A 25,071-nucleotide genomic window follows, 5' to 3' on the forward strand; every position below is an offset into this window, starting at 1 on the left:
TTCACCATTGAGAATGTTTGCTGTGGGTTTATCATATATGGCCTTTATTATTTTGCCCTTGTATGCCCATTTTTGAAGGTTTTTTTTTGTATCATAAATGGGTGTTCAATTTTGTCAAAAGCTTTTTCTGTATCTATCGAGATTATCATATGGTTTTTATCTTTCAATTTGTTAATCACATTGATTGCGTATATTGAAGAATCCTTGCATCCCTGGGATAAACCTGACTTGATCATGGTGTATGATCGTTTTAATGTGTTGTTGAATTGTTTGCTAGAGTTTTGTTGATGATTCTTGCATCTGTGTTCATCAGTGATATTGGGCTGTAATTTTCTTTTTTGTGTTGTCTTTGGTTTTGGTATCAGTGTGATAGTGGCCTCAAAGAATGAGTTTGGAAGTATTCCTTCCTCTGCCATTTTGTGGAAGAGTTTTAGAAGGATAGGAATTAGTTGGAGGGTTAATGGAGGATAGCTAAAGATTTCCCAGTTTCGCAAGAACATGCCAGGGGACTGTAGGATGGAGCAGAGCTCTGATCATCCATTCCTAATTATCCATGATTGACGCTGTCAAATATCAAGCAAAACAGTTCCAATCAGTCTCCCAGGGTCAGTTCCCTAGTCACAAAAAGGGAGAACCCCAACAGATGTCCCATCAGAAATGAAGTGAATGACCTTGTCCAACGAGGAAAATGCCAACCAGTGCTCTGCCACAAGCAAAGCCCACCCGCCGGGGCCTCACACCCAAGCCTCGCGTGCACAAGCTGGAGCGACTTGGCCCAGGTGACACTGAAGGGGCCACAGCGCTGCGACTCTCAGTCCCAAGCGGCCTTGTGCCCTGGGGTGGTTCGCAGCTGTCAGGGCACTGCCTCTGACGTCCCCAGAGTGAAATGTACCCTGCAAGCCGCTGGGACTCAGGGAGGGGCTGCCTCTGGCTGGGTCAGCCTGTCACAGGCACACACTCCTGGCTGGCCTATGAAAATCCCTGGCGAACGTGTCTGTGTGCCTGGCACAGGCTGAAGCCAGACGCCACCAAACGCTGGAGTTGGGAGCAGAGAAAGGTTTACTGTAGGGTCATGCAAGAAGGGTAGTTGTGTCCGCAAACCCCCAAACTTTCCAAAGCGTTTCAGCACAGCAATTTTAAAGGCCAGGGGAGGGAAAGGGGTCCCAGGGTATGTGATCGCTCATGCACAATTCTCTGACTGACTGCTGGTGGTGAGGTGACAGGGCAGTGTCACAGGAGTTAACGTTATCAGTCCTGAGGCTCCAGGAGGCCTGGGGGCTATGTGCTCAAGGTCGTCAGGTAGTTAACATCTTCCATTTGGTGGTGGGGGGAGGGGTTCACATCTGTGAAATAATTTAGGAAATGTGCATCAGATACAGTTATTTGGGTGCTTCAGAGGAGCTAAAGCAGCGGATTGGGGTGGGAGGGAAGTCCTGTCTGGGGAAGGCCCCACAGGATCCTGCTTGGTTACATCAGTGAAGGCTGTTCCTGGGCGGACAGGAAGCCGAGCAGGAAGGGGCAGCTCGGAACCCACCATCCGAGTGAGCCTTCAGGTGGGGGCTTTGGCTCCAGAGCAGCCTCAAAGTCCTAGAGGGCCCCACACATGCTGAACTCCAGCCACTCATAACCGCACTCCCGTTTTCCTGAAGATGAACAGCGCCTGGCACCTCCTCAGACCCTCAGAGGGGTCCGAATGCCCTCTTCCTCTTCCCTCCGCTGTGTGTAATGTGAAGGAAGGTGCCAGCCAGCCCTGGGGTAGCAGGTGGCCGTCCACTCTCTGGCCTCACGTGGTCACCGCACGTGGTGGCTGAGGGCGGGAGAGCCTTTGTGGCCACACCGGTCACGCACCTCAGGAGGGCCCTCCATTTTTCTGACAGTTTGACAAGAAAGCTTTGACAAACTTAACTGGAATAACAGCATCCCTGATGTTTTAGCTCAGTATAAAAAACTGTGTAGTGCCGATATGCTTTGAAATGTTTTTATTGATGAGGACATCTTTTGTGGTCACACAGTAAGTTTGTTGACGGGCCCACTGCTGCTGGGCGGCTGCTGGCTCCGGTGCTTTGCATCTGCCGAGGTCATGCCTTTCTCGGCTGCTCCAGCCTCTGCCCCAGCCCTGGGTGAGCAGCCGTCAGCAAGAGCCCTGCCTTCAGCTACATCATCTAAAGATTATTTTCTGAAAACCTTAATTATTTGACCTGTAAGGTTGTTATAAGTCTTTCAAGGTACAAAGAAAATGGAATTAGTTATAAAACTGGAAGCAGAATGTGTGAAACCAAATAGCGTTTCAGTTTCTCAAATGAAAACACTGCCAAGCCAGTGTGGTTGGTGTCCAGATCCAGACCCCTGGGTCGTGGGTGGGTGACGCCATTTTCAGTAGCCTTTGCTCTTCAATGGGCTCTGAAGCGACAGGCGTGAACGCCGCCGCAGAGAGCGCCCTCCCAGCCTCACACCCTTCTCTGCTTGGCCTCGTCCCAGCGCCAGGTCCGGGGGCCTGGAGCTGCAGGTGCGCAGAGCAAAGTAGGTGTGAGGGGGTGAAGCCCAGCGGCTCCCAGGCCCGGGGTTGGCACACATAAGGGTCCTTGGTGTTGCTGCTGGATAACGGTCTGGTCTGTTGACAGTGCTGTGATGACTTGTCTGAACGTGAGAAACGTAAGACTCAAGCAGATAAAGAACTCTTGTTTTTACCACCTTAATTACCCTAGACTACCTGGAGAATTTTGTTTTTAAAAATTCTGTCACCCTATGGTAGATCTATATATACTGACATGGAAAGATTGCCAAGACATGACTTTTGGTGGAAAAAAAAAAAGGAAACTGAAGAAAAATATAACGGCTTGATTCCATGTATGTAAAAATAAAATACCCTAGAAAATGGAAAGGCTGATCGGGCAGCACACTCCTGGGAGTCTGCTGTCGAGAACTGGGAGAACAAACTTTTTTTTTGTTGTTAAAACTGACCTATTTGTATTCAGTGCGATCAGAAATAGATGTGCCCTCTTGAGGCATCAAAATGTTTCTGTCTCAGTGGAGGCCTGTGCTGGCAGACTAACTGCGGGTCACGTCTCAGCTCATACTGTCTCATTGCGTGTCTCATCACAGGGACAAGCCGACCTCTTGAAATACGCCAAGAACGAGACCGTGGAGAACCTGAAGCAGATCCACTACGCGGCAGTCTCCTGCGGACTCAACAAGCCAGGCACAGAAAACGCTGACGTCCAGAAGCCGCGGCGGAGCCTCGAGGTCATACCCGAGAAGGCAAACGATGAGACTGGAGAATGAGCGGACTTTCTAGAGATGATCACAGAGTCTGTAACTCTAGGACCAACTGTCAGCCGGATGGGACGTTTGCTTTGCACTCACTAATGAAAATAATATTGGGGATTTTAAAGCACAACTGGAATAGCTAATTGCAGTCTATTAAAACTGTGAATGTATGTAGCAACCCTGCTTATGGAGGCAAATAAACTCTTTAACAAGAAATTCTCTTCCTGGCCCAAACAGGCTGTATTTGTATACAAAGACGTCATAATTCAGTTCCAATGTGAACAACAGACTAGCCACTCTGGTTCCATTGAGAAGCAGACATTTTCCCAACAGAAAACAATGTCTTAAGATACAGATGTATGGTCTAATTAGTATTTAGTATTTACTGGGCGGGGGGTGGGGAACCAAATCCTAAAATAAGTTTTACTTACTTATGTATGATTGCTGGGGCCTCTGGGTGCTGGGTGATTCTGGCAGCACGCCTGCTGAGAGCCGTGCTTACTAGGATGAGTAGCCCGACCCCTGAACGTGCAGAGCCACGGGCTTCCAGCGCACTGCGGTGGGACGGCCGCTCCTGGCTGGAGACCCCTGCTGGGTGCGCAGGCCACGTAAAGGCCACCGGTGTGGCAGCAACGCACTGCGCATAGCTTCTCACTGTATGAAGCAGTGGCCACATTAAAGAGATGATTTATGATAGTTCTCCAATAGCAGTGCGTGCCTTTAATGAAAGTTTAACTTTTAAAATTTCCAGTTCAAGGTAATTCTACTAAGAGTGGCCAGCGACTTGGTAAACAGCTTTGTCAGAAGCGTGTCTGGTTTGGCATTTTGCTTTCGGTACATACAGTGGCCCCGACTTTACACAGCGGCTGCTATCTGTGAAGCCAAGACCCCGCCCCCTTCTCAGCCTCTCAGGTCCTGCGGGGGGCGAGCCTGGACCCCGTGCGGACCTCGGCCAGGGGCACGTGGAGCGGCTGCAGCAGCTGCCGTGTTCCTCCGGCCAGCTGAGTCGTTAACACCAGACTTTATTTTCCGGATCAGTGAAACGCCACACTATTTTGGAAGAGCTACTGGACACTGCACCCTAATGACTGCTTCTCCCAAACCAAACTGCTCGCAAATTTTGGAAGTGTAAAAGGTTTCTAAATCCTCAATAACTGCTTTTTGATTTGTCCATTTTCTTTTCAGCCACTCGGGTAAGTGAGCGGGATAACTATGTGGGATCTGCACTGTGGTGCCTCACTTTTTGCTCACGGCATTGGCTCAGGCTGATACACTGAATTTATTTCTGCCCAGACCCTGAAATATCCTTTTACAGAATAAGTCCTCAGCCCGGCTCTTATCGCTTGCCTGTGCATCTCCACTGGTCTTCACTCAGTATCATTCCAGTTAGAAAATTAAACCTGTTACTTGAATAATAATAGTGCAGTTTCCTGCTCACACAAGTGAGCAGCCAGCCAGTAACCGAGGCTCTTAGTTCTGAAATAAACTCTACATGGAAAAACAAAACGAATAGAAAATAGTAAAAAATTAAATGTAGATTTGTAGACTGAGAAAATAATGTGTAATTTAGATTACTGTTAGCAATCCTTGAACTTATCTGGCCAGTAAATTGCAATATTCAGTGAAAATCCAGAAATCATAAAAAAAAAACTTAAAATATTAAGAAATTGCTACATTTATAGTAACAGAAGGTATTAGCCAATATGTGACTTAAATGGGAGCAAGGCACATGTCACTTTTGCGGTTCACACAGGCTTTTAGCATCAGCAAAACTGAGAACCCAAGATCATTCCATCCGACACTTCCTTTCCCAGAGCAGAGGCTGCGTACAAAAGCGGTAAGCTGTGCTGCCTGAGCTCAGAGTCTGGCGGGGGAGTGACCCAGCGCAGGGTCAGTCCGGATTTCCACACTGCAAAGGTCAAGCCTCTTTTGACCTTCTCTTCAAAGGGATGAGCCAAGCAACAGGAGAAAGCGGGGCCTTCCGGGAGCTGCCCCGGCTCCTGGAGGCCCTGCTGCAGCGGGCGCCGGTGGGGTGCGCAGCAAGGCCGGCTTGGCGCTCGCGGCCTTCTTTTCCGACGCTCAGATTCCGAAGGTGAAGACGGCTGTCTGAGGAGGGGCGCTGACAGCCGGGTCCGTGGGGTCTGAGGCTGGAGAACACTGGAGCCCTGCTGCGCCCGCGCCCAGCTCTCCCCAGCTGTCCGCCGGCGCCCCAGGGGAGGCTGGAGGCCCGCTCCTCCTCCCCTGGACGGCAGGAGTGCGGAGGAGAGGTTGGCGCTGCCCGGCGGGCTTCCGACGCAGGCCCCGAGGGTGGCACCCGGCCGGGCGCGCGGGCAGGGGCGTCTCCCGGGGCAGCGGGGTGGCCGGCGGCCGTCAGAGGTCCAGGGGGCTCACGATGGTGAAGCCCGAGTCCTTGCTGTGGCCGCTGCTGTCGTCGTCGGGGCTGGAGCTGGGGTTGCTGGAGGAGGCGGAGGCCGGGCCGGTCAGCGGGTCGGAGAACACGAGCACCGGCCGGGCGGCGCCCCGGAGCGGCCGCAGCGGCTGGGCCTGGCCCGCGGGGCTCAGCCCGGCGCCGCGCTCCTCGCAGTCCTTGGAGACCAGGACGAAGTCGTCCGCGCCCGGCCGCTCCCGGCGACCCGGGGCTGCTGGCGGGGCCTGCAAAGGGGTCAGGGCCGGAGGAGGCGCGGTGAGGGGCGCTGGGCGGGCCCTGGCTCCTCCCGCGGGCTTGGGGGGCTCCTCCCGTGGGCAGGGGGCTCTTCCGAGGGGTCTGGGTCTGTCCCGCCCCCCGGGGCTGGCCTCTGGTTTCGTCCCACTCCTGTGCGCCGTCGGGGCAGATATCCCGGCACAGGCTGGCCCGCCTGGAGTCCAGTCACTGGCGCCCGCTCATCCCTCGAGCACCAGGGTCTCCCAGGACAGTGGGGGGCACTGGGAGGGTCTACAAACACATGGACCGGGAAGGGCCTCTGCCAAAGAGCGGAGCTGCGAGAAAGGACCTCACAGGGCTCTCTGCTGGAAGAGCACTCTTAAAGCTTAAAGAGTCCCATTTGAAAATGCCGTTCTGCTTCTTTAAAATCATAAAAAAATAAACAGTTTGTAAGCATCTGGATGCTACTTTTTGAGAAGGTAACTTGGATGAGATTTTGCTAAAATATTCACTCCCTGGGCCTTCGCAGAAAACGTTCCCTGACCCAGGTGGCTTACGGGGTGTTGGACACTGAGAAGTCCCTCCCCCTGAAGGCCAAAAAGCTTCTGGCCAAGTGAAGTACACTCTGGACAGCATCGGGGAAGCAGGGTCGGCACTCCCCTGCGAAAGGGGAAGGGAAGCCAGGGCTGCAGCCATCGGACCGGGAACAGGCAGAGAGCCCGCTTCCAGGGCTTCCTAATGGACCTGCAGAAGTCCAGGCGGAAGCCGCTGCTTACGGGTGTGCGGGCTGTGCGCTGCCAAGTGCGGGAGCCGCCAGTGGTGGCACCGCCCCGAGAACACACCCCGCACAGCTGTGTGCAGCACCCCCCACGTGCGGTCTGGGGCTCTCGCCCCTCCTGCGGTGAGCCCCCCCAGGGCTGCCTGCCCCGCCCTGGGAGCCTGGTACCTGCTGGGCGGCGCCGCTGGAGCAGTAGTGGTCGTCTGAGATGCTGATCTGATCGTTGTCCTCAGCCTCCAGCTGGCTCTGGTTGAAACGCAGGGAGCCCTTCAGGATGTCTTTGATCTGATTTCAAAGAAGACGATCCATGAGAAAGGCCAAGGGGTCTGCCTCTAAACGTCACCGAAACCTCGGGTACATCTGACCCCGACTCCACCGACCACTCTGGTTTTTCTTTTTGCTGTGCCTCGAGGCTTGTGGGGTCTCAGTTCCCTGACCAGGGACTGAGCCTGTGGTCCCTGCAGTGGAGGCATGGAGTCCTAACCGCTGGGCCGCCAGGGAGGTGCCCTGACCAGTCTTCTCTTGTGTGGGTATGAATATATGACCGGAAGAAAGAACAAACCAAAAAACACCCAGCTCTGCCTTATGGATGACATTGAGCCGTCCCTGCCGGCACGGCCAGGCCCTCACAGGGACAGGCGTGGGGCAGTCTCCGGGGTCCTCCACCCTGCCCCAGGGAGCGCCCTCGGCTCCGGGGGGCCTCGCCCGGCTGAGGGCCAGTCAGGTGGGCTGATGGTCAGTCAGGTGGGCTGATGGTGAGGGCTCTGCACCCCTTCACGGACATTCATGCTCCGTCTGTCTACCAAGTACAACCCTTGAGGGGCCCAGGCTGCTTAGAGGAGGAGATTCTTTGGGCCTTGTGCTCCCAGGACGTCCACGTGTCTACAGGGGCATGACTGGACTTGAGCGGGACACAGCCCCCGTAGCAGCGTCGGAGAGGAAGGGGCGAGAGGTCAGCGGTGGGGGGACCGAGAACCATCCTGGCCACTGGCCGCAGGCTGCTCAGACATGACTGCCGGGAGGAGCCGGGGCCACGCAGGAGGGGTCCGTGCGGAAGGGACGTCTGGCCTGGGGTGCCCTCCCCCCGGTGACGGGCACAAAAGGCTGGCCTGGGTGGCACTGGGTCAGGTGAACAGACATACCTGCTTTAGTCCGGCCAGGGAAACCAGAATCTGATCCTCTTTTTCCAAATTTTCCTGTAATATCACTTCTTGAATATTTACTGAAAAATAAAAGAATGACATTTTATAACTAATGCCCTGAGTATAATTTATCTGCTGCCGCACCATCACTTCAGACCAGTCGGGGAATTCCTCTGCCACATTGCACAGCAGCTCTTTCTACCAAGGGTGCTCTGCTCAGCCAGACATGGGGCAGGGGCTGGGTGCAGGAGAGAGGGCACAGAGCCTGGGACACAAAGCCTCCCACCAACGTCCCATGAATGTGTTCTCACAGCGACAGAAGTGTCTTACTTCCGCTGACAGCCCGGAGCTGCCCTTGCTGACCTACGACGGGGTAGACAGCATGGAGCATTCACCCAACGTTTCCGCTAGGCTTCCTACACTTACCAGGATTCAGTGCTGTTAATTCACCTCCTCTGCCTAAAGACCAGGTCCTCCTGGTGACAGAAATTAAAGAAACTATCTAAAAACAGTGGAAACAGTGGCAGATTTTATTTTCTGGGCTCCAAAATCACTGTAGACACTGACTACAGCCATGAAATTAAAAGACGTTTGCTCCTTGGAAGAAAAGTTATGACAAACTTAGTGTATTAAAAAGCAGAGACATCACTTTGCTGACCAAGGGTCCATATATGGTTCTTCCAGTAGTCATGTATGGATGTGAGAGTTGGGCCATAAAGAAGGCTGAGCACCGAAGAATTGATGGTTTTGAACTGTGGTGTTGGAGAAGACTCTTGAGAGTCCCTTGGACTGCAAGGAGGTCCAGCCAGTCCATCCTAAAGGAGATTAAGCCTGAACATTCATTGGAAGGAATGATGCTGAAGCTGAAGCTCCAATACTTTGGCCACCTGATGAGAAGAGCCGTCTCACTGGAGAAGACTCTGACGCTGGGAAAGATAAGGCAAGGGGAGAAGGGGATGACGGGATGAGGTGGTTGGATGGCATCACCGACGCAATGGACATGGGTTTGTGTGAACTCCGGGAGCTGGTGACGGACAGGGAGGCCTGGCGTGTGCAGTCCACGGGGTCGCAGAGTCGGATATGACTTAGCAACTGAACAGCAACAATCTTTAAAAAATATAAATAGTCAAGTACATTGTCAATTCAACAAATTGTAAAAAGAAAAGGACAAACCCATGGCACTGTGGTTGTCGCCCGATAGCGATGCCTGTGGAGTCAGCAAGACTTAACCCCCTCACCGGAGCTGTGTCTCTGTGTCTGCAGGAGGCCTGGCCTTCATGCAGACTTGACCCGAAGACCCCCTGAGCCAGCTCTGAGCACCAGCGTCACGCTGATCTGTTCACCAAGAGCCTCAGCGAGCGAGGGCTGTGGCCTTCTGCATGGTGCGCCTGAGCCCCCGGTGCTCCTGGGCCTGTGCTTCTGGGGAGGGGGTAATTAAAAAGGGGGTGTGCGAGTGAAAGCGCCCTCCCCACCCTGCAGGGCTCCTCTGGAGACTCTTGGTTGGGCTGTTGCTGCTAAGTCACTTCAGGCGTGTCCGACTCTGTGCGACCCCATAGATGGCAGCCCACCAGGCTCCCCAGTCCCTGGGATTCTCCAGGCAGGAACACTGGAGTGGGTTGCCGTGTCCTTCTCCATCTTGGTTGGGGGTGGCAATTAAAACACATTTTTACGACACCGTCCGAGCACCGAGCTGAGAACCTGTGCAGGAAGAGGCTCACCCTCCTCTAAAGCTGCTCCCTCCCTTCCTGGGGCCGTACCAGGAGTCCAGTGACTTGGCCCGTGAGCCTGGCTCTCAGCCCTGCACTCCATCACGCTGTTCGAGGCTCTGCTCTGGGCCTGGCCCCTCGGCCTCTGGAGCCCAGGCCGCCCCTGGTGCGCTTGGTGCCCGCAGGAGGAGAGCGGGGGCAGCGCTCAGCCTGCCTGGGGGCTCCATCCTCGGCTCTCCTGCATCCTCCTGGGAGTGGCCTTCCTGCCCACCCAGACCATGTGCCCAGGCCACCCTCAGGGCCCCTGCCGTCAGCTCCTCTATGGCGCTGACAAAAGCGCTGTCACACCTGACGCTGGCTTATCGGTTGGCCGTCACCCCTAGCGGGGTCTGCTCAGGGCTACACCCAGCCCTCAGCAGGATAGCTGGCAAACTTCAGGGGCACGGTGAGTGGTGACCGACTGAACAAGCATGGAAAAACACCCTTGGAACCTGCATTTCGAAATACTGCGATCCTTGTTGTTGCTGTTCAGTTGCTCAATCGTGTCCGACTATTTGCGACCCCAGGGACTGCAGCACTGTCCAGGGGACAGGCCTCCCTGTCCATCACCAACTCCCGGAGTTTACCCAAACTCACGTCCGTCGAGTCAGTGATGCCATTCAGCCATCTCATCCTCTGTCATCCCCTTCTCCTCCTGCTCTCAATCTTTCCCAGCATCAGGGTCTTTTCTAATGAGTCAGCTCTTCGCATCAGGTGGCCAAAGTACTGGAGTTTCATCTTCAACATCAGTCATTCCAATGAACACTCAGGACTGATCTCCTTTGGGATGGAGTGGTTGGATTTCCTTGCAGTCCAAGGGACACTTAAGAGTCTTCTGCAACACCACAGTTCAAAAGCATCAATTCTTCAGCTCTCAGCTTTCTTTATGGTCCAACGCTCACATCCATACATGACTACTTGAAAAGCCATAGCTTTGACTAGATGGACCTTTGTTGACAAAGTAACGTCTTAACTTTTTAATATGTCATCTACGTTTTTCATAGCTTTTCGTCCAAAAAGTATTTCCAGCAAGGGGCAAGGCAAAGACTAAGTCCCATCAACATAAGTCCAGCCTGAGACTTTATTAGAATCTTCACCAAGAATAAATCTACAGACCATGCTGACAAGTCCTCTTACAGACAGCAGCAGAAAAACAGCAGCCTGAACTTATTCAGAATGTGACTGGAGCTTCTGGCTACTAGAAAGGCCTGCTTCAAAACAAGAAAGCAAGACGAATGGGAATGGGACAATAGATATAATTAGAGACTGAATGTTTTTGGTTTCCTTAAAAGCCTGTAACAATTTGTTCTCTCTCAATAAACACACACACACACAAAATCCACTCAACAAGACATTAACGGCAACCAAATGCAGAAAATTGACGAGACAGTTCTGCAGGTCTTTGGGAGGACTGAAAAGGTTGCCTTTGTGTTGACGACTCTGCCTGGGCTTTTAGGGCTGAGCTGGGAGGCGGAGCGCTGCCTGGGCGCTTTGGAAAGGCAGAGGTTTGGCCCACTGAGTCGTGAGGGCGCAGGGCTCTGCTCCCGGCCGGTAGGGAGCCCGGCCGGTGGGTGTGGGGGCTCCAGGGCTTCGGCAGGAAGCCCAGGGGTCTCGTGCCTGAGGATCTAGCGGAGGGAGGCCCGTGGAGCCCATGTCTAGCTCTGGGGGCCAGGAAGAGAGGTGACTGTGGAGAGCAAGCGCTGTGCGCATCCTGCTTGCCCCGGGGACTGTGACTTCCTGCTGCCTCCTGGATGGTCTGCTGGGAGCACCGCCTGAAGCCAAAAGGCTCGGCCACAGCACCTGTTCCTACCTTCAACGTGCTGGGACCCATGGCCGAAGCACTAAGGACCGAAGGCCTTCAGGGCCGAGGGTTCAGGCCGACAGGGCAATCAGAGGTTCTGGCGGGGACAGAGCCATCCGCAGAGGCAGCAGGGACCGGAGGGCACTCAGAGGCCCTTCCTCCATCAGCAGAGGCAAGGGAGACCCCAGAGTCCTGACTCACCCCGGCAGGGCGAGGAGACAGGGCGGAGAAACTAGCTGTGGCCCTCGGTCCAGATGAGACGGGGGACCAGTAAAGAAGCAAGCCTGCCTTTAACCGGCAGAGTCAGGCCTCGGGCTGCCATTGCTGGGAATGAACTTCGGAACAAGAGTTTCACACATCCGAGTCTGAGTGTGTAGACTGACTCTCCCACTCAGAGCTGAGTTCTCACCACGTCCTGCTGGCCACCCGGGACCGAGACCCCATGGACAAGGAGCCCCGCCCCCCCCCGCCCCCCCCCCCCACGCCACCTCCCCCCGGGACGCCCCGCCCCCCGCCCCCGGGACGCCCCGCCTTGCTGGCAGACTCCCATAAGCCCCAGGACTTCAGGGTGCAGTGGCTGTGCTGGCGGGAAAGCAGAGGGCAGCGGTGGGTAAGGAGCCAGAGCAGCAGAAGCCTCTGGTCCATCAGCCTCCGCGGGAAGCCCCCTTGCTCCTCAGGGCCTCCTCTTCCCCCGACAGCACGGCAGCCGCGGCCCCGACCTCACGGCCGCTGTCTCTGGAGTCTTAGGCCGGCGCGTGCTGGTGGGCACCCCCCAAGTCCCTCCCCAGACGCTTCCATGCCCCCTGCCCCGGGTGGTCCTGTGACAGCCGTGGTCCGCGCCTTGAGGGAAGCCCCAGGAGCCTCTGGAAGGCGCCCCGGGGGCTGACTCTGTGCCTTTGGGGCCTCCCCTGTCCGCGTGCCCCTGGAAGGCAGCAGAAGCCCCGAGGGTCCCCTCAAGAGCCCGCGGACGATGGTCCCAGGGTCGCGGCAACAGCACCTGTTCGCACTGCCTGCCTCTGGGCTGCTCTGCTTTAAGAAAAATTCATAAATAGCTTCCTGGTGTGTCTATTGTCTTGGGGGTTAATGGACCAGAAGCTAATGGACAAGCGTTGTGGCTGAAAATGAGGGGAACGCACGCTCGCAGTGGAGGGCCGGGTCAGAGCCGTGGGGCGGGCGTGCTGCGCTCGGGTCCCTGGAGGTGCTCCCTCCTGCCGTCCTCCCACCGTGAGGACGTCTGTCAAGACCCCACTTCCACAGAAGGTCACCGGCACGGATGCGGGTGGATGAGAACTGGGTGGGACGCCCTTGGCCTCGTACAGCAGCCAGACTGCCCGTCCCCTGGCAGATCGCCCAGGCCTTCTCACGGAAGGGGCCGCGGGCAGGGCGCACCCCGAGGAGAGGAGCCTGAGTTCGGTGTCCTCAGCAGGGCCTCCCGCCCGCAGCTCTCCCGCCCGGCTTCCTGGATTCAGTCAGAGTTCACCTTTTTGAATCTGACGGAAACCAAGATCTTCTCCCCAGAAAGTGGACACAGACAAAAACGTGCACTTCATTTTCAGGCTGCGTGCTCAGTAGCTCAGTCATGTCCAACTCTTTGCGACCCCACGGACTGTAGCCCACCGGGCTCCTCTGTCCAAGGACGATCTCAGCAATACTGGAGCGGGTTGACATTGCCTTCTCCATCATTTTAAGGCTAAACCTCAGCTCTAATCAACTGAGCTAACTAGCTGCACATAAGCAATTCAGGGTTTACAAATCCAAGTCCAAACAGATTACCTTCAGAGGCTGCTAAATGCCCTGAACGCAAACATTTTTATTTAACTCACAAACTACTGACCGTGTAAAGCCTTTGCCTAGCCAGTTCCACCACACAGTGATTCAAGGCAGTGTTCATAACTGTTTTACTAACCTACAACTTCTCAGTCACTAATGTACTAATTTAAGTCGAATCTGTATGTAAAAAAGGAAAAACATAGTCTCTTTTCATACCTCATGATATTAAAGGCAGAAACGTGAAATGTTTAAAATTTTCAAAGTAACGCACATTTTTCCTTCTAGTAAGAGGCAGAATAAATGATGATATAAAGGCTCTTTTGTTTCTGTGAAGAAGGAAGATTATGTTCTTTATAATCTCCTTATATTTAAGCATTACCCATTACAGACGTTGGGACATTGAAATAAAAGGGGGAAAAAATTCGTAAAACTAACCACTTCTGTGGAAATCCCGCAAAAATCTCATCAACATAACCGTGTATCAATGTAACCCATTCAAGCATCCGGCCTCCCCTCCGCCCCTGCCCACTCGCTGGGCCCTGTCCTGCTTATCCTTCACTCGTCACTGTCACTCAGAGATGAGGCCCCACGACTAAAAGTCCCCCGAAACCGCCCGGCTCTGCACGGCACGTCCTGGTCTTCAGTTGCACAGGCCTGCTCACTGCATCCCTGGCCTTAGAGCCCCAGCCCCCAGCGCCTCAGCTCGCTGGTGCTCCGGGGGGACTGCTGGCTTCCCTGGAGCCACGTGTCACTTGAGGCACTGCTAATGAGGTTTACAGTCTCTGTGCTCTCTCCCTACTCTGAAGCTTCGCTCTCCTCTTCCATTCACCTTGAGCTTGACTTTAAAGGCACTCCTCCATTTCACTCCACCCCCAACCAACTGCTCCCCAAACCCGTTTTCATATCCAAGGGCAGGTACTGAGGAAATACTGGCTTAATGGCCAATGTGAGGCTTTCCAGCCAGCATGAGGGCTGGTTCTATCTCTTGAGGAATAGATGTGGGTGAGATGTATTTCAGATGAAGAATGAAGGGACATGAGCACAATCACATGGGTCCTGGATTGAGGGGCGGGCAAAGGGAACGTGGTTAGTGACGGTCTACTGGGAGCCAAGGACTGAGTCTGATGCTCCGTGTGCAGTCTTTTCTTAGAAAGCAAAAGAGCAGATCACACGGAAAATATAGTCAAGGGCCCTACTCGCATGCAGCTGCCAGAATGGCTGAAGACTGCACACTCCGCACTGGGAGAGGAGCGATCCTTAGGAAGCCCGAGGGAAGGCTGCTTCAATACGCGCATCATGAGTCTTCAGGTCGATAAATAGTTCTAAGTGAACCGAGTGTGCTCAGCTCAGAGTTCCAAACCTGCACTGACCTCAACAGACTCTGGATTCTTCTCTTAGGATTTACCTGCCTGCCAGCCAAGAGCCCGGCACGGAGCACGGCTTCTCAGGGTAAAATCTATCCTGTTCATGATACGGCTGCTACCGTCAAGTCCACTAGGAGAGACGCTGATTATATTCTTCAACTTAGAAGGTCTCTAAGCTCCAGTAATGGTTAGATGCCTTTGGAAGAACATGCATTTCTAAAAATAAAAGCAGAAACATGGCGAGGACCTCACTAGTAGGAAACAGCCTGGGGTTTTTACCACCATCCCCTCTCACTTGGGAGCAATGAGATAGAAGTCTGGCTAAGGTTATCTTAAAATTACATCACTTAGTCAAATAAGACCCACACAACTGGCTTAAGATGGACATATTCTTTGCGAATCTCAGGCCACAAGAGTTTGCCCAGTCGATGACTCGTGGACAGTTAAGTGCTGCTGCTCGGCTGGGAGCTGGACACGCCGTGGCAGCGACTGTCAGCTTCCTCGTCCCAGGCCCCACCTGCCCCCACTCACAAGCTCTTAGGTTCAGCCTGAGCCACAAGGTCCTTGAACCTTTGGGCTTTTGGTGGCAGGACTGTTTCTGCTGAGGTAGGGGATGGGGTGGACAAGTCTTTTGCCCCCTGGGTCATGAGCTGGATGGGCTGGGGTTAGAGGAAGTGGAAAAGCAGCCTGGTGTGGAGATGGGGAGACAGGTTAGGCGATCAGACAGTTTAGAAAGATAAAGCGGAAGGGGGCTCAGGATGGGGGGGTCACATGCACACTCGTGGCTGATTCATGTCGGAGTATGGCAAAAACCACCACAATACTGTGAAGTAATTAGCCCCAAATTAAAACAAATAAATTACTTAAAAAAAGATAAAGGATCTTGGAATTATATTTACAAAAGAGAAAGACAGTGAAAGATATTCAGTTTGGAAAAGTGGGTGGGAAGATGGTGAGAGCCATAGATGGAAAACAAAATGATGAAAGATGAATCATCCACACTGAGGCCACGTGAGCAGGGAGGTGTTCTCGGAGCCCAAGAAAGGCTAAGAGAGCGTATAGTTTGCTGAGGTTTTCCCAATAGGTGTAGGGTTGGTACAGGCTGCTCGGGTGGCTCAGTGGCAAAGAATCCGCGTGCAATGCAGGAGCACAGGAGACCCAGGTTTGATCCCTGGGTCGGGAAGATGCCCTGGAGGAAGGCATGGCAACCCACTCCAGTATCCTTGCCTGGAGAATCCCATGGACCGAAAAGCCTGGCGGGCTACAGACCCTAGGGTCGCAGAGGGTTGCTAAGACTGAAGTGACCTAGCATGCATAAGGTTGTTGCAAGAAATACACTTCCAAAGCTTCTGATAATCAAATCTGGGGAGAAGCGCCTTCCACGAGGAGTGAGCAGGGCTGGGAAGAGGCTGAGCGCAGCGCGGGTGTGGGTGTGTGCAGGCGCCTCAGATGGTGGCGGGGGCGGGGGGCACTCCTCCCACAGAGTTCCCACATGTGTGCCTGCAGGGCGGGGGAGGGACACACTAACAGTGTTAGGGACACCCGAGCTGCACTTTGCCCCAGTGATCTTAAGTGCTCTGGCTGCTTGGTGTCTGTCACGGGTCAGTATCACCAGGTGCCCTGGGGGCTGTTGGAAGTGCAGACCTTCAGAGCTTCAAGTCAAAATCTGCTAACAAGACTCTCAGGAGAAGTAGATCTCATCCTGCAATTAAATGCAAAGTTTCACATTCTTAATAATTACAAAGAGCTTTCAGCACAATGTGGTTGACAGAGGGAGAGCTGCCTGGTGATCAGTTTCCTTCTCTGTCTCTCAGATGTCACTAGTTAATTGCTTGTTAAACACTTTCAAAAACGTCTATTGAATGCTATTTTGCTAAATATCAGCAAATCAGATTCATAAAGCTCTTGCAGAGGCAAATAAACTAATTTTCAAAAATGACCTCTTCTTACAGCTAATTCTTGCATAAATATTATGACAAGTGCAAAGCTGGCTCGGGTGTGCGCTAAGACCGCAGACCCGACGTCTGGCTCCTGACTGCAGCGGGGCCTCCGCAGGAGCGCGGGAAGAGCAGCGGGACCTGGGACAGGCCCTGGGCACCTGCGCCAGCGAGCTCTGTGTCCCTCGTCCCGCCCAGGCCTTGGCTCTCGGTTTCCTCGTCTGTGAAACGAGCAACAGCTGTGATGGCCTGGAGGGTGTCCACCTCGACAGCAGTCTAAGGTCTGCTGGGCGGCATAACTCTAACCCACCTTGATTCACTGCATTTCACCCTCCCACTGTTTGTGTGAACCACCAATGAAAGGACGAGCTGCCGCAAACTAAATACCTAACAGAGGCTGGAAACCCCTCCCCTGGGAGCAGCTCACAGATCAGAGAAGTGCAGGCAGCTCACCCACGTGCAATTATGTGTGAGCGATGGCAAGCCTAAAAATAGCCCAACTCAGCCACGGAGGTTCATGCTGTCAGTTGTCAGCATGACAGGGAGGGGTGTGACTATAGCAACAGAAAAATGAACACGTGAGAAAGTCTTGTCAAGTTGATAGGAGAAGTTTAGATTTCATAAAAGACACATTTTCAACTCCTGTCTCTAAATCTTTGAATTGACAAAGCTCAATTACGTGGAGGCAATAAAATGAGAATTTTGGTAGATTTTTGATAAATAATGCTTTCAGTTTTGGGTTCTGGAACCATAAGGAAATAAAACTGCTAACGAGTCAGTTTTATTACCTCTGTAATTAAAGGGCCATTTAAACAAATGTCTTCCTGTAATTTTTAACTGAAATGCTTTTCTCTGTATCTGTTTTGTTAAAAAGATAGTCTTGAACTGTACTTGACATTTTAAGATATCACTGCACATCTGACAATAACATAGACTGATATGGAATTTCCTTGAGAGGAACTCAGTGAAAATACTTAACGTCAGAAAAGGGCAGGGGCGGGATGAGAATCTGAGGCCACCCCAGGCCCCTCAGGAGCGGGCAGCCAGGCTCAGCAGGGCTTTTGCTGAGGGGAGCAAAGGCACCACGCAGTTCTGGGCAGGCTGTTCTTGCTCAGAGCGCTCACACACCTAACGTGAGGCCCTGCAGATCCAATCCCAGCATCCCTGCACGTGGTCTGACCGAGGGATACTCAACAGGGCTGCTCCCAGCTCTCACTGTCCAGCCGTGGGGCCCCAACCCGTCACTGCTCAGCTCCTCTGGCCGTGGGCGGGCGGGGTCTCCCAGGATGGGCCACCAGGAGGGACAGCAGGAGTTAAGGGGAGGGGACTCCCCTGCTGGTCCAACGGCTAAGGCTTTACCTTCCAGGGAAGGGGGTGTAAGTCTGATCCTTGGTCGGGCCTTGGGGCCAAAAAACCAAAACATAAAATGGAAGCAATAGTGTAACAAATTCAACAAAGACTTTAAATTAAAAAGAAAAATGGCCAAGAGGAAGGACAGGATCTGTGTGCACACTCAACCAGCAGTGGCTTTATGTGTTTATCTAGGTTTGGCTTCATTGCGTCCTAGTTGCGACACGCAGGATCGTCCGTGCTGACACGTGGGTTCCGTAGTGTGCAGGCCTAGCTGCCCCGTGGCATGTGGGAAAAATGGCCAAGAGGAAGGAGAGGATCTGTGTGCACACTGAACCAGCGGTGGCTTTATATGTGTATTCAGGCTTCATCGTGTCCTAGTCGCGACACGCGGGATCGTCCGTGCTGACACGCGGGTTCCGTAGTGTGCAGGCCTAGCTGCCCCGTGGCGTGTGGGATCTCAGTCCCTGACCTGGGACTGAACCTGTGTCCCCTGCATTGGGAGGCAGATTCTTAACCACTGGCTAAGAGGGAAGGCCTTGTGCGAGGCTTTAAAAATATCTTAGTCTTGGCAATGAACTGGTGAGACAGATCTTGGCAAATCCATTTTATGTACCATCACAAGCAGGCTGATCTCAGAAGTGACGGAGCCTGGTTTCACCCTGTGTCTGTATGATGCCTGTGAGCCTGTCTCTCCTGCTTAGGTATCGCTGCAGCTGCTTTTTTTTTTTTTGGCTCTGCTCATGGCATGCAGGATCTCAGTTCCCTGCCCAGGGACTGAACCCATGCCCCCTGCTGTGGAAGCGCCAAGTTGTTCCCAGCGGACCGTCAGGGGAATCCCCGAAGCTGGTCTCAGAGGGGACTTGTGCCTGCAGCATACAGATCACCCTCAAGGTGCCAGGTGCAGGCACCTGAGGCAGCTGCAGGTTTTCCAAGCAGAGAGGAAGACCAGCCCCTTGGAAAGCCCGTCTGTGCTCTTCCTCACTCAGACCACCACAGTCAATGGTTATTTCCACATCAAATACATTCTACTGTGCCACCTGCTATTTTCACTTCATAATACATCATGAACATCTCCTTATGCTTATGTACTTTAACCTTTATAAAGACTGCATCACTATATTATAATCCATCACTTACTAGATGAACATCTCCTTATGCTCATGTACTTTAACCTTTATAAAGACTGCGTCACTATATTATAATCCATCACTTACTAGTGGGTTTTTCAGTTTCAACTGTTGCACTACTTTACTGATCCGGAAAAACAGAAAAGTTTATATGGAGAAAAATATGTTGAGTATTAAAGTCATTTTTAAAGGATATAATAAGTAAAAAACTAAATCGAGAGCTTCACACCTCAGCCTTTACGCTTTCCTCAAATTTTGGTTAAAATCCAAACTGCCTACAACCCAGGAACACCCTGTGATAAAGCGTTACATATGCGGATGAAATAAAATGAATCCATAGGCCCCAGGGCCAGGGATTCTCAACCCCACCGTGAAGATGCAGCCAGGCTACTTCCACAGCAAAGAGAAGTCCACAGCCGTGGGAAGGGATTCTGGCCGAAAGTGAAACATATACACAAAACAAATCTGCTTTTGAGGTTAGCTGAAAATTCACAGCTGATAAGAGGTTTTCTTAATTAAAAAGTGCTTCCCATCCCATGCAATGAGAAAAATGTTCTTTTAGTGCTGCCTAAAAGAGTAAAAGCTGTTTGGAAATCCTGAGGCTTAAGTAAAAGCTGCTTTAAAAGCTGCTATGTGGACCAAACAACTTGGAAACATCCCACTACCAGATTTTTTTAGAACTCCTAGAGTAAATATTTGCAGTCACGTCTTTGTTCTTCTACTTTGGTCAAAACCCCAAGTTAAGTAACACAAAGGTCACCCATGTAGACAGAGAAGCAAAAATTACAGTGTGTACACACACACATATACTCATGGTTACTTTAAAATTAAACTTGAATTTAAATAATAAAATTAATTTTGGAATATACATCAGTTATTTATAAACTACCTCTTCATTACTTCTTTCGGATGCACTTTAAACTGTGATGCTATAAGATTCGTGTAAAATTAATTTATCTGAATTTAAAAAGTTGACCGTGAAGAAGTGTATGAACAGTTTTGGAGTGGCGGGGACTGGATGTGAAGGGACCCGCCTTCAGGGTTTCTCCCGCTGTCTCCTCCTCCAGCGCCCTCTCCCTGGAGGATGGAGGGAAGCCGAGGGCAGAGCAGGGCCGGGACACAGCCTGGGGAGACCTGGGGAGGCAGTCGGCCATGCGGGCCACGCGCGGCTCCAAGCTCGTAAGAGATCACTTGTTACTGGCTCGAGGCCAGTGCATTTGGGCTGCGTCCAAATGCGGCCATTTTGGCCGCACGTAATGGACTCATTGCCTGACAGGCTGGGCAATGGACGGAGTGTGATGTAGTCTGTCTCCAGTGAAGGCCCCGAGACGGGCCACGCTGGGGACCCCGCTGGAGGGAAGAGCGCTCGGTGGTTCTCTGGTGCGCCCTGACAGGGGGGGTGTGTTCCGACTCCTCGAAATGCTCCACACTCACAGAACAGCACTGGCACGTCCACGAGAGTATCTGTCTGATTTCCCTCATCTCCTCCCAAACTATGATGCTAGGCCCTGGAGGACGGAAGGAAAGGATGCCCGCAAGTGGGCTGAGAACGGTCACAATGTGGAGTCTAAACATTTTGTTAAGCAGCAGGGAGTTCCTGAAGCAAATCGCAGGTGATCCAGTAGAGACATTTTCTAACACAAAACACAGAGCTCTCAGGAATGTAGCAAGTAAGGCCCAGGACTCCATGGGCCACTCACGTGTAATCTGAAGGGCACACGAGGGCACTTCTTAGAATATTGGCACAGTCAGAAGGAAGAAAAGGTCCCGACATGTATCTCAGACAGCTGATTAAAAAATATATATATTTAAAAAATAAAGAAAGCACTGCCAAATAACCACATGAGTGATTACAGATAGATTAGCACAACAGCAGAGTTGACTGTGTGACCTAGAAAGCGCCGGGATTTTTTGTTTGTTTGTTTGAGGGTAGAGAGATACTTAGAAAGGGCAGTGTAGCCATTAGGAGCTGAAATCTAGAGTCAGACTGCTCGATTCTGAATCTCTACTGCACTGACTGGTGTTATAACTTGGGGAAAGCTGACTAATCTCTGTGCTCTGGTCTCCTCATCTGCGAGGGTGACACGGGGTCACTCGTGGGAAGCACTCAGCACCAGCGCCTGCGGCCGGTGCTGCCACCACTCCCAGGGCCAGAGCCCTGCACTCACCAAGATGAGTGTCCATCACCTTCGCACAGTACTTGCACATGGCATCCAGGTCATTCAACTGTCCTTGAAGGAAGGAAATTTGGGCTTCTAATTCTTCTTCCTAAAATGAAGGGGGCAAAGATACGAAAATGAAAACAAAAATCAAAGAAAATCCCCAGAGTCCTCCAAAAGGTCTGGACTGTTTTAAAGAGCTGCCATCCATGTCATTTTAGTCCTAGACAAAACAAAAGGAATCAGCAAATGAACAAGAGCAAACCCACCCCTGCCACCGCCAGTGAGACAGAGGAGTAAATGTGATTCACAGCAACGCTGGCTTCCTGCCGTGTGTGAATGTTCACCCATACACACTTGTATTAAAAAAGGACATAAAATACCTTCAGTAACTTTTGAGCCACACAAATTGAGAGTCAATGGGACTTCAGTGGACCCAACTCCCTAGACAGCTGGTACAAAACCATTACATTTTCTCATACACATTTGAGAAACCAGAAATTTCCATCTGTTTAAAACAAATCTCTTCATTTTCTAGACCACGATAATCTCTTAAAACATGAGATTCCCCAAAGCACTTGGGAAAGTTTTGCCCCGATAGCTGCTCTTACATCTCCTCTCTTGATAGAGTACTAGAGAGTTTTATTTATTTAATTGTTTTTAGGGAAAAATACTCTGGGTGGGATAATTATCTAAATGGTGGAAAGACAATCTAACTGTAACAAATGGATAAAGCCTGGAGCTTTTGCTTTTTTAAGAAAAAAAGTAATGCATGTTAAAAATTTCCCAAGGAAATTTAGAAGATTAAGGGAGTTTTTCTCAGAAAAGAGAATAATTCTCATAATGTAAGACATTTTAAACCAAGTTAGTTGGAATACAAAGAAATGATGTTGCCAGAGCTGGACAAGGCTGGCAGATTGGTTTTCCAGGGTCAGACACTTATCTCTCCAAATGAAAATCCTCTGTTGTTGAAACAAAGTGGAGAGAAACCTCCCAAGACATGTTTTTTCTTAAGAGACTGAATACAATCTGACACACGGATGGAAGTTAATGGCTGAAAGATGGCTTGCAGGTGTACCCTGTGTGAGCAACACACACACACAACACCCAAAAGCCCTGTTTTCAAAGGCTGCCTGGAAGATGAGCCTTTAGGAACATGCATTCAAACGCTTGATGCAGAACAGACACAGCAGTCGCTCTAAAAACAAATTATTGTGAAATGCCCACTGTAGGGTGGCCCAAGCTTGAACCTGTACTTTACATTGCGTAAAGCACGTCCTGATGTACCCTGTACATCCCACCAAGCACAACGGACTCTCTTCTGATACTCAAGTAAAGATAATGCAATCAGGAGCTCAGCCAGGGAATGAGGACTGTGGCCTTGGGTAGGTGTTGCAGGGCATTTTCCTTCTCCTTTTTCTCCTTTGGCTCTACACAAACCTGAGGTTCCCTGTTTGCTCAGGACCCCACAGGAAACAAAAAAAGACTACATCTGTTGGTTAACCTCGGTCATGATTCGTCTCCGAAGATGGCCACTATCCATTCCTTCCCTGATGTACACGCTGTTCTGCTCATTAAGAGGTGGGGTCTACTTCCCTCCCCCGCAATCCTGGCTGTCCTGTCACTTGCCTTCATCCAGAGAACGCAGCAGAAGTCACACTGTATCAGAGGCCTGCCAACTTCTGCTTCCTTCTGCTTTTACTAGAGGAAGGCAGCTACCATACTTAGTTGTAAAGAAGTCCATGCTATGATAATGAACAAGAGGAGAACAATATGGAGAGAAAGGGGGCCACAGGAGACAAGGAGGCTCTAGACACGTGAGTGATGTCTTCCTGGACCTTTCGGCCCAGCCCATCTGAAGCTAGTCAAGTGAGTAACCCAGCCAGCAGCAGGCGGCGCAGAAGAGCAGCCCAACCCAGCCCTGTCCGCGCGCCTGCCCTGGAAACCCGTGAGCAGCAGCAACGCTGCTTTGAGGAGTGGGGTTTGTGGTGGTTTGTTAGGCAGCAACGGATAACTGACACGGCAGTGGGAGGAAGGGTCACTAGAGCGGCACAAGGCATAAGGAAACCTGAGTCCTATTTCCAGCCCTGCCAGTCACAAGTCACGCAACCTTAAATGATCCTCCACCCAGTAAGGGCCTAATGTTGGCACTCTCTGGAGAAGGCACAAGTTAGATACTTTGCTCCCAAGAGGTTTACAAGCTTGGAGTTGGAATAGGAAAGGTTTATAATTACCAGACTATGAGGTAGAGTACATGAAAATCTTACAGAGAAATAAGAGTAGTTGCTCTGAGAATCCTGGTCCTGGCCTCCTGTCCCTACTATTGAACAAGTCACCTTTTCAATGTGTTACAGATACAAACCCACCTGGAAGAGTCTAGAACTATCCTGAGGCCAGCACCTGGCAGTATCTTGAGAGAGGCTCTGGCTGGAGTTTGTCCCTGCCCTTGGCTTCCAACTGGGGTGCTGACAGCCCAGAATGGACAAAGGACACCAGGAATGTACCACCAGCTGGTTAAAATCTCTTCTCCATTTACTCTATGTATGAGTTTAGTTTGGATTAAGTGATCACTTTTTATGAGATGCAAAAGCCCTTGGGAGCCTTAAACCCCAGCAGTCATTCCTACCTAAACGGATTAAGTGTATTCAGTGTGATTTTTTTTTAATAAAAGCTGGGAGAGAAGAAGAGCTGGAGAGGAGAGAGTCAGAGGACACAGGTCCAGCCTGTGGGTGGTGAAGTGCTGACAGTGGGAGGGAGTACAGAGCTCAAGGAGGTCTGTTCCTCCAAACACGTGACTGTGCTGGTAGGAACGTGACTGTAAGGAAAGTGGGCCGAGACTGACTGGCGCCCGGTGCACTGTGAGGTGCGTGACCTGCACGAGCGCGCAGGGCAGCTGGGGCGCCCGCTGGGTGAGCGTGCGCGGCAGCCCGGGGTGTGCGCTACGTGAGCACCTGGGACACAACACAGGCCTCCAAGGCAAGCACTTTCACTTAGACACTGGCAGCAACTGAAGAGCATCTTGCTTGCCTAAGTCCTGAGTAACCCTCAGTACAGATGGAATCCATGTGGCAGAAAACAGCAGTTTTCATTCTTGTAAGACTTTTTTTTCAATGGAAAGCTGACACAGAAGTCCAACTGTGAGACAAAGAGTAGTTGAAACAGGTGGAGGGGCCCAAGAAACTCTTCCATTTGGAATATTAAATCCAGTACATGATCTTGCTGGAGTTTGCTTAATCTGAAAATACACCCAAGCCCTTGAACTATCAGACTTTATAAATAGAAATGGAATCACTTGGTTCAAGGGTGGTTTGTCATTTATTCTTCACTCTTTTATATAATTACAGATAAAAGAAAGAGCCAAGAATCAAGATTCTAAAATTGTGGAAAGAGACCTTCCATTTCTGTCCTACCTTCTGAGGCTCCACACGCCTCAGACACAGACAGCTTTAGTCATTTGCTTTCATTAATGGTGGTCTGTAACGAAAAACAAATGCTTGGCTAATTGTCTTGAAATTTTATAAAACCAACCAGTTAGTGTCATTGTTATGTATAAATAAGACATGAAGAAAAGTTCTCGTTATGTTTGCTTTTGCATACATGCTCTGCCTTCCGTTACGGGAGGCAGGATGGTGGAAGCAGGTGGCGTGCAGGAGTGGACACACCCGGGTTCGAATCCTTTCTGCCAGTTTGAGGACACTGGTTGTGTCGTCTTCAACAGTTCCTTCATTTCACCTTTTCCCCCAAGGCACTGATGAGACCCAAATGGCAACACATGGAGAGTGTCTGGCACAGAACAGGTACTCCATAAAGGACATTATTCTTTAATGTTTAAAGTCAGGTCAAACAATAGAACCGATTTTTAATACGGAGGTTGGTGATTCACTCTTAGAAAACACTGGTCTCTGGTTTAAACACCTTTATGTGGCTCCACCCAGAAGGATGAATTAGGACTTGTGAGCCCACCACTGACTCAAGTTCTGCAGAACC

General features: G+C 51.5%; 2 protein-coding genes across 21 annotated transcripts in view; one reads left to right on the forward strand and one right to left on the reverse strand.

Annotated features, from left to right (window-relative positions):
• Window positions 1-3,483, forward strand: part of PLCL2 (phospholipase C like 2) — a 211,539-nt gene extending 208,056 nt beyond the window's left edge. For all 6 annotated transcript variants that reach the window (XR_011561751.1, XM_019964638.2, XM_070771823.1 and 3 more), the window contains one exon: window positions 3,103-3,483. Coding sequence is in view for 5 of the 6 variants with exons in the window: in XM_019964638.2 (XP_019820197.2) it covers window positions 3,103-3,282 (180 nt within the window). In the remaining variant the exon portion in view is untranslated. The remainder of the gene's footprint in view (window positions 1-3,102) is intronic.
• Window positions 1,965-25,071, reverse strand: part of TBC1D5 (TBC1 domain family member 5) — a 592,732-nt gene continuing 569,625 nt past the window's right edge. For all 15 annotated transcript variants that reach the window (XM_070772644.1, XM_070772249.1, XM_070772468.1 and 12 more), the window contains 4 exons: window positions 21,094-21,193; window positions 7,829-7,908; window positions 6,855-6,971; window positions 1,965-5,919 (listed from right to left, as the gene is read on the reverse strand). In XM_070772644.1, the coding sequence (XP_070628745.1) occupies window positions 5,638-5,919; window positions 6,855-6,971; window positions 7,829-7,908; window positions 21,094-21,193 (579 nt within the window). In that variant the 3' untranslated portion in view covers window positions 1,965-5,637. The remainder of the gene's footprint in view (window positions 5,920-6,854; window positions 6,972-7,828; window positions 7,909-21,093; window positions 21,194-25,071) is intronic.

The sequence above is a fragment of the Bos indicus genome, chromosome 1 (genome assembly GCF_029378745.1).
Source record: "Bos indicus isolate NIAB-ARS_2022 breed Sahiwal x Tharparkar chromosome 1, NIAB-ARS_B.indTharparkar_mat_pri_1.0, whole genome shotgun sequence".
Lineage (NCBI taxonomy): Eukaryota > Metazoa > Chordata > Mammalia > Artiodactyla > Bovidae > Bos > Bos indicus.